Source organism: Babylonia areolata, chromosome 19 (assembly GCF_041734735.1).
Source record: "Babylonia areolata isolate BAREFJ2019XMU chromosome 19, ASM4173473v1, whole genome shotgun sequence".
NCBI lineage: Eukaryota > Metazoa > Mollusca > Gastropoda > Neogastropoda > Buccinidae > Babylonia > Babylonia areolata.
The window spans coordinates 57,165,405-57,175,404 of NC_134894.1; the positions used below are offsets into that span (position 1 = coordinate 57,165,405).

Here is a 10,000-nt window from a genome sequence, read left to right on the forward strand (position 1 = left end):
CAGCCGCCACCATCCCCTGTCCACACTGTGTCAGAACCTTCCGGGCGCGGATTGGCCTGACCAGTCATCTGCGCACCCACAGAGCCCAACCCACCCACCCACCCCAAGGATGACTAGATGGTCCTCGTCGATCCCGACGGACGAACCACACTAGCACGCAAGCGCGTTCGCGTTTCAGGAAAACACGTGTGTTGAGTTACCTGGGCGCCCACTTTGCCTGTGCGCAGTCTGGGGATGTCGGTGTGTACAGCGCTCCAGCCTGCGGTCAGGTTGACCCCAGAATGGTACACCGAGTTGTTCACGTGACTTCTGTACTGCCAGGGCAGGTCATTGTGTCTGCCCACATGATTATCATCATACTCATCATCATCATCATCATCATCGTCATCGTCAGTCGTCGTCGTCGTTGTAATCCTTGCTCCTCATCCTCATCTTCGTCAGATAGCGATCAGGAAGCAGTTAGCAGTCGTCAGTCATGATGGTCATCGTATAATCGTCATCGTTGTCATGTTCGTGTCACAACATTAAATGTCTGTGTGAAAACTACGGCTGCTCTCCCCGCATCGCCCCGGGGCAGAGCCAGAGACAGACAGACAGACAGACAGACAGAGAGAGAGAGAGAGAGAGAGAGAGAGAGAGAGAGAGAGAGAGAGAGAGAGTGAGTTGATGATGTTGATGATGTTTTACTGAAGAAACACAAAAGGTTCATTTCAATGGGGAGTTGGGGAATGTGTGTGTGTGTGTGTGTGTGTGTGTGTGTGTGTGTGTGTGTGTGTGTGTGTGTGTGTGTGTGTGTGTGTGTGTGTGTGTGTGTGAGAGAGTGAGAGAGAGAGAAACGATTAAATCTTATTTTCTGAAAGTAACAGAGTAAGCAAGACAATGTTTGTTTTCATCCAGCCCTGGAAGGGGCCCTACGACACACACACACACACACACACACACACACACACACACACACACACACACACACAGAATCCTGGTCCTGCCATAAATCAGTGTTTAAACAATGCGTTGTGCTTGTGCCATGAGAGGCTGTTAGAGGGGCACTGTGCCGCACAGTTTCGTGTGCAGTCAGGAGAGGAACCCGCCCCCCCCCCCCCAACCCTCTACCCCCCGCCCCCCCCCCCCCCCCCCTCCCCCCCCCCCCCCCGGTCTTCCCCTGACAGAATTCCACCTCTGTACTCTCCACCCTCTCCCCCAGAATGCAGTCCCATTTACAGATTACATTTCATCCATCGACTCTGTCCCAAGAATGAAGCCCTCTTTTCAGGTTAATTTCATCCCCCAGCCCCTCTCTAGAATGCAGTCCTGATTACGGGTTATATTTCATCCACCGCCTCTCTCCCTAGAATAAAGTCCTGTTTACGGGTTATATTTCATCCACCGCCTCTCTCCCTAGAATAAAGTCCTGTTTACGGGTTATATTTCATCCACCGCCTCTCTCCCTAGAATAAAGTCCTGTTTACGGGTTATATTTCATTCACCGCCTCTCTCCCTAGAATAAAGTCCTGTTTACGGGTTATATTTCATCCACCGCCTCTCTCCCTAGAATGCAGTCCTGTTTACGGGTTATATTTCATCCACCGCCTCTCTCCCTAGAATAAAGTCCTGTTTACGGGTTATATTTCATCCACCGTCTCTCTCCCTAGAATAAAGTCCTGTTTACGGGTTATATTTCATCCACCGCCTCTCTCCCTAGAATAAAGTCCTGTTTACGGGTTATATTTCATCCACCGTCTCTCCCTAGAACGCAGTTCTCTTTACGGGTTACATTCAAACCCATAACTACACCTCTCTCCTTAGAATGCAGTTCTCTTTACAGGTTACATTCCAACCCATAACCACCCCTCTCTCCCTAGAATGCAGTTTTCTTTACAGGTTACATTTCAACCCATAACAATCCCTCCCTCCCTAGAATGCAGTTCTCTTTACAGGTTACATTCAAACCCATAACAATCCCTCCCTCCCTGGAATGCAGTTCTCTTTACAGGTTACATTTCAACCCATAACAATCCCTCCCTCCCTAGAATGCAGTTCTCTTTACAGGTTACATTCAAACCCATAACAATCCCTCCCTCCCTAGAATGCAGTTCTCTTTACAGGTTACATTCAAACCCATAACAATCCCTCCCTCCCTAGAATGCAGTTCTCTTTACAGGTTACATTTCAACCCATAACAATCCCTCCCTCCCTAGAATGCAGTTCTCTTTACAGGTTACATTCAAACCCATAACCACCCCTCTCTCCCTGGAATGCAGTTCTCTTTACAGGTTACTTTCAACCCATAACAATCCCTCTCTCCCTAGAATGCTATTCTCTTTACAGGTTACATTTCAGCCCATAACCACCCCTCTCTCCTTAGAATGCAGTTCTCTTTACAGGTTACATTTCAGCCCATAACCACCCCTCTCTCCCTAGAATGCAGTTCTCTTTACAGGTTACATTCAAACCCATAACCACACCTCTCTCCCTAGAATGCAGTTCTCTTTACAGGTTACATTTCAACCCATAACCACCCCTCTCTCCCTAGAATGCAGTTTTCTTTACAGGTTACATTCAAACCCATAACCACCCCTCTCTCCCTAGAATGCAGTTCTCTTTACAGGTTACATTTCAACCCATAACCACCCCTCTCTCCCTAGAATGCAGTTTTCTTTACAGGTTACATTCAAACCCATAACCACCCCTCTCTCCCTAGAATGCAGTTCTCTTTACAGGTTACATTTCAACCCATAACCACCCCTCTCTCCCTAGAATGCAGTTCTCTTTACAGATTACATTTCAACCCATAACCACCCCTCTCTCCCTAGAATGCAGTTTTCTTTAAAGGTTACATTCAAACCCATAACCACCCCTCTCTCCCTAGAATGCAGTTCTCTTTACAGGTTACATTTCAACCCATAACCACCCCTCTCTCCCTAGAATGCAGTTCTCTTTACAGATTACATTTCAACCCATAACCACCCCTCTCTCCCTAGAATGCAGTTTTCTTTACAGATTACATTTCAACCCATAACAACCCCTCTCTCCCTAGAATGCGGTTCTCTTTACAGGTTACATTCAAACCCATAACCACCCCTCTCTCCCTAGAATGCAGTTCTCTTTACAGGTTACATTCCAACCCATAACTGCACCTCTCTCCCTAGAATGCAGTTCTCTTTACAGGTTACATTCCAACCCATAACCACCCCTCTCTCCCTAGAATGCAGTTCTCTTTACAGGTTACATTTCAACCCATAACAATCCCTCTCTCCCTAGAATGCTGTTCTCTTTACAGGTTACATTTCAACCCATAACCACCCCTCTCTTCCTACAACGCAGTTCTCTTTACTGGTTACATTCCAACCCATAACCACCCCTCCCTCCCTAGAATGCAGCTCTCTTTACAGGTTACATTCAAACCCATAACAATCCCTCCCTCCCTGGAATGCAGTTCTCTTTACAGGTTACATTTCAACCCATAACAATCCCTCCCTCCCTAGAATGCAGTTCTCTTTACAGGTTACATTTCAACCCATAACAATCCCTCTCTCCCTAGAATGCTGTTCTCTTTACAGGTTACATTCAAACCCATAACCACACCTCTCTCCCTAGAATGCAGTTCTCTTTACAGGTTACATTTCAACCCATAACCACACCTCTCTCCCTAGAATGCAGTATTCTTTACAGGTTACATTCAAACCCATAACCACCCCTCTCTCCCTAGAATGCAGTTCTCTTTACAGGTTACCTTTCAACCCATAACTACACCTCTCTCCTTAGAATGCAGTTCTCTTTACAGGTTACATTCCAACCCATAACCACCCCTCTCTCCCTAGAATGCAGTTCTCTTTACAGGTTACATTCAAACCCATAACCACCCCTCTCTTCCTAGAATACAGTTCTCTTTTTTTACAGGTTACATTTCAACTCATAACCACCCCTCTCTCCCTAGAATGCAGTTCTCTTTACAGGTTACATTCCAACCCGTAACCACCCCTCTCTCCCTAGAATGCAGTTCTCTTTACAGGTTACATTCCAACCCATAACCACCCCTCTATCCCTAGAATGTAGTTCTCTTTACAGGTTACATTTCAACCCATAACCACCCCTCTCTCCCTAGAATGCAGTTCTCTTTACAGGTTACATTTCAACCCATAACCACCTCTGTCTTCCTGGAATGTAGTCCTCTTTACACGTTGCATTTCACTGCCCCCCCCCAGCCCCCCCCAATCCACTGCCACTCCAGAACGTTGTCTTGTTTACAGGTAACACTTCAATCTGCCCCACCCACCCCCTCTCTCCAGAATGAAGTTCCCCTTACATGTTACACTTCAACCCCCTACCCCACCCCCTCTCTCTAGAATAAAGTTCCCCTTACATGTTACACTTCAACCCCCTACCCCACCCCCTCTCTCTAGAATAAAGTTCCCCTTACATGTTACACTTCAACCCCCTACCCCACCCCCTCTCTCTAGAATAAAGTTCCCCTTACATGTTACACTTCAACCCCTTACCCCACCCCCTCTCTCAAGAATAAAGTTCCCCTTTCATGTTACACTTCAACCCCCTACCCCACCCCCTCTCTCTAGAATAAAGTTCCCCTTACATGTTACACTTCAACCCCCTACCCCACCCCCTCTCTCTAGAATAAAGTTCCCCTTACATGTTACACTTCAACCCCCTACCCCACCCCCTCTCTCTAGAATAAAGTTCCCCTTACATGTTACACTTCAACCCCCTACCCCACCCCCTCTCTCTAGAATAAAGTTCCCCTTACATGTTACACTTCAACCCCCTACCCCACCACCTCTCTCTTGAACGTAGTCCTCTTTACGGGTGACATTCCACTACCCCCCCCCCCCCCCAGCCCCTACACCCTCTCTTCAGAATGCAGTCTTCTTTACAGGTAAGATTTCAACCCCTACCCCCCACCCCTACCCCCCTCTCTGTCTAGAAATAGTCCTCTTTATAAGTAAAACTTCAACTCCCCACCCAACTCCCTCTCTATAGAAAGCAGTCCCCTTTTCAGGTAACACTTCAACCCTTCCTCCCTACCCACCCCCTCTCTATAGAAAGCAGTCCTCTTTACAGGTAACAAACGCAAGGCAATCAGTATATCATCATCAGGTGTGTGTGTGTGTGTGTGTGTGTGTGTGTGTGTGTGTGTGTGTGTGTGTGTGTGTGTGTTGTTGTTGTTGTTGTTTTCTTCTTTGTGCGTTAAATAAAAGTCATTGTATTGGACGTAATAACACAATTTAAAGCAGATTTCTCGTCAGGTTTTATTATATCTGGATTATTCTTTTATTTCAGCTGTAAAGGAGACGTTGCCATCACTTCAAGCACATCGCGACACATGGTAGATCTCTAGATCAGCACGAACCAGTCAACAACGGGCTGAAAGAAACGATAGATTCAATTTTTCTTTATGTTCATTCCAGTTAAATCAGTGTCCACTTAAAAATATTTATATGCAGTAAACACGTCGATGGTGTAGTTAGTATCGCTGTATGTGTTCTGTCCAGAATTTGTATTTCTTCCCTTTTAATTGTGAACGAGAAAAACGAGTTCATGTCATCTTACCAAACACAATCGACCTTCTACAAGTTCTAGCAACTCAGTGGGAAGCGGTTTTTAGAATTTTCGGATTTCGGAACGAACCTCAACGAAATAAACCGTTAATGATACGGAAATACGGCTTAATGCGGGAGACTTACAACCTATTATTGGTATGACTGTAATGATTTTTTTTTTTATACTATGATTAAGCCAAATTTGGTATTGGCAGATCAAAGTTTTTCCAGAGAAAATGGCAATGTTAAAGTTTACCACACACAAACACAACCAAACACAGGGTTGTAACATAGACTCACTTTGTTTACACAAGTGAGTCAAAAAGGGTCTCATTTTTACCGTAGCGACACGCTATCCCGGGGGAGAGCTGCCCGAATTTCGCACAGAAAAAATATGTTGTGACAAAAGAGCAGTACAATACAATACGTTTCAATACAATACGTTTCCCCTGATACAGACTGCGCCACCCTTCTACAAACCAGCTCCTCTCTTTTAACAACTCTTCATTCATTGTATGGGCAGCACCGCGTCTTGACAAAACTACTTTCCTCGCAATAGTTGACACTCCCCTTCACTGAATACACTTCGCCTTTAAAGACAACAATCCGCTTTCACAGACAACATTCACCTTTGCCGCCAGCACTCCCCCTTTACAGACAACATTCACCTTTGCCGCCAACACTCCCCCTTTACAGACAACATTCACCTTTGCCGCCAACACTCCCCCTTTTCAGACAACATTCACCTTTGCCGCCAACACTCCCCCTTTACAGACAACATTCACCTTTGCCGCCAACACTCCCCCTTTACAGACAACATTCACTTTTGCCGCCAACACTCCCCCTTTACAGACAACATTCACCTTTGCCGCCAGCACTCCCCCTTTACAGACAACATTCACCTTTGCCGCCAACACTACCCCTTTACAGACAACATTCACCTTTGCCGCCAACACTCCCCCTTTACAGACAACATTCACCTTTGCCGCCAAAACTCTCCCTTTACAGACAACATTCACCTTTGCCGCCAACACTTCCCCATTACAGACAACATTCACCTTTGCCGCCAACACTTCCCCATTACAGACAACATTCACCTTTGCCGCCAACACTTCCCCATTACAGACAACATTCACCTTTGCCGCCAGCACTACCCCTTTACAGACAACATTCACCTTTGCCGCCAACACTCCCCCTTTACAGACAACATTCACCTTTGCTGCCAACACTACCCCTTTACAGACAACATTCACCTTTGCCGCCAACACTCTCCCTTTACAGATGACATTCACCTTTGCCGCCAACACTACCCCTTTACAACAACGTTCACCTTTGCCGCGAACACTCCCCCTTTACAGACAACATTCACCTTTGCCGCCAAAACTCTCCCTTTACAGACAACATTCACCTTTGCCGCCAGCACTCCCCCTTTACAGACAACATTCACCTTTGCCGCCAACACTCTCCCTTTACAGACAACATTCGCCTTTGCCGCCAACACTCTCCCTTTACAGACAACATTCACCTTTGCCGCCAACACTCCCCCTTTACAGACAACATTCACCTTTGCCGCCAGCACTCCCCCTTTACAGACAACATTCACCTTTGCCGCCAACACTCTCCCTTTACAGACAACATTCACCTTTGCCGCCAACACTCCCCCTTTACAGACAACATTCACCTTTGCCGCCAACACTACCCCTTTACAGACAACATTCACCTTTGCCGCCAGCACTCCCCCTTTACAGACAACATTCACCTTTGCCGCCAACACTCTCCCTTTACAGACAACATTCACCTTTGCCGCCAACACTCCCCCTTTACAGACAACATTCACCTTTGCCGCCAACACTCTCCCTTTACAGACAACATTCACCTTTGCCGCCAACACTCTCCCTTTACAGACAACATTCACCTTTGCCGCCAACACTTCCCCTTTACAGACAACATTCACCTTTGCCGCCAACACTCCCCCTTTACAGACAACATTCACCTTTGCCGCCAACACTCTCCCTTTACAGATGACATTCACCTTTGCCGCCAACACTACCCCTTTACAACAACGTTCACCTTTGCCGCGAACACTCCCCCTTTACAGACAACATTCACCTTTGCCGCCAAAACTCCCCCTTTACAGACAACATTCACCTTTGCCGCCAACACTACCCCTTTACAACAACGTTCACCTTTGCCGCCAAAACTCCCCCTTTACAGACAACATTCACCTTTGCCGCCAACACTCCCCCTTTACAGACAACATTCACCTTTGCCGCCAACACTCCCCCTTTACAGACAACATTCACCTTTGCCGCCAACACTTCCCCTTTACAGACAACATTCACCTTTGCCGCCAGCACTCCCCCTTTACAGACAACATTCACCTTTGCCGCCAACACTCTCCCTTTACAGATGACATTCACCTTTGCCGCCAACACTACCCCTTTACAACAACGTTCACCTTTGCCGCGAACACTCCCCCTTTACAGACAACATTCACCTTTGCCGCCAACACTCCCCCTTTACAGACAACATTCACCTTTGCCGCCAACACTCCCCCTTTACAGACAACATTCACCTTTGCCGCGAACACTCCCCCTTTACAGACAACATTCACCTTTGCTGCCAACACTCCCCCTTTACAGACAACATTCACCTTTGCCGCCAACACTCCCCCTTTACAGACAACATTCACCTTTGCCGCCAACACTCCCCCTTTACAGACAACATTCACTTTTACAGACATCACTTCGCCTTTACAGGCAACATTCACTTTTACAGACAATATTTTCACATCACAGAACCTTCGCCTTTACAAACAATACTTTGCTTTTGCAGAAAACATTAACCTTTACAGATAGCATCGTCCTTTACATACAATATCCACTTTTACAAACACTTCCTCTTTACATCCTTCGTCTTTACAGACAATACTTTACCTTGATTTTTATCGACAACACTTTCCCGTTGCAGACAATAACTTTCACATTTACAGACAAAACTTTCCCTTTTTCAGACAACATTCACTTCTGTGGACAACATTCACCTTTACATCTCTCTGTCTCTCTGTGCTGTCAGTCTCAGTGTCAGTGTCTCTCTCTGTGCCTCAGTCTCTGTCTTTCTCCCCCGCACCCCCCCCCCCTTCTCTCTCTCTCCCTCTCTGAAATGCTACATGTTTTCATAACGGAAGAGGACAGCCGTCTAAAAATATACGGAAAAGAGAGAAGGAAGTAGGACAGGGGGAAAAACAAACATGTTAGGAACTTTCGGTAACGCCAATCACAATGACTTTTGACTTCAACTTTGTCTGTCTGTCTCTCCGTCTCTCTCTTTCTCTCTCTCTTTCTCTCTCTCTCTCTGTGTGTGTGTGTGTGTGTGTGTGTGTGTGTGTGTGTGTGTGTGTGTGTGTGTGTGTGTGTGTGTCTCTTGCAAGCTAACTTCAGTTATGCTGGTCTATGTCCTGATATCACGTGCACATAAATAAACTAAACTAAAAGGAATTATAGCAACTATCATCACTGCACGTGTGTAAATGCGAATCCTTCTGAGTGACTGTGCCGCCTTCAAATAAACGAACATATGAACTGTATACCCAGCGAGCATTGTTACTGTAAACATTCCGCTGATGCTGAACCAACCAGCAACGCAGATTATCTGCATTATATCCGTTGCCGACTGACTTGCATTCGTTGCCAGAGAACAGCTTTGCAGCGCTGTCTGACTGTCCGATATACTGAAGTAGTACCAAGGCCAAAGGCTCGGTTATATATATATATAAATATATATATATATATTTCCCCCCCCCCCCCCGAGATTGACATAAGCGTACGAATTGGGCCAACAGCATAGTGAGAGCTTTTGTGTGATCAATGGTTTCTTCACTGCAATGGGCATTCATTTACAGCTTGGTCTTTTGCGAAGGGACTATCTCAAACTAAGGGGCAAGATCGCACAGACTCGAGTGATGCAGCCTTGCGACTGGGTGTGGGATTGGGGGCTGGGGGTTGGGGGCTGGGGGCTGGGGTGTGGGGGTTGTCTGCCTTTGGGAACCATCCCAACGCCGACGTCCTGTGGCCCTCTTGGCCGCGAGAATGGGGACGTAATTTGGTCAAAGACACTCTTCCACAATTATCAGATTCTCGCCCAGACAATCAGGACAGCAGTTGCCTCTTCCACTGCTCTGATGGTCGAAGTCGGACACAACTGACAGTCATTCATATCAAGAGCCTGCCCTACCGAGATACACGCACGAGGTCAGTGGCATGTACTTTAGACTGGGCGGAACAGGCTATTGTAGTGTTTACACGCTTATGCGCTTATGTGAGTGCAAGATACAGACCAGGACTCCCAAGACCTAGAACAACTTGACCTTAATTTAGGGCGTCAGTAACTAGGTTCTTAAACTCCATCCTTTCGACCCAGATCCAAACAATAGCCTGATTCTTTTCCCC

General features: G+C 46.7%; 1 protein-coding gene across 3 annotated transcripts in view; it reads right to left on the reverse strand.

The window, feature by feature from the left end:
• The window catches only part of LOC143293881 (dipeptidase 1-like), a 58,354-nt gene that overhangs the window by 25,609 nt on the left and 22,745 nt on the right, over nt 1-10,000 (reverse strand). For all 3 annotated transcript variants that reach the window (XM_076605212.1, XM_076605213.1, XM_076605211.1), the window contains one exon: nt 201-336. In XM_076605212.1, the coding sequence (XP_076461327.1) occupies nt 201-336 (136 nt within the window). The remainder of the gene's footprint in view (nt 1-200; nt 337-10,000) is intronic.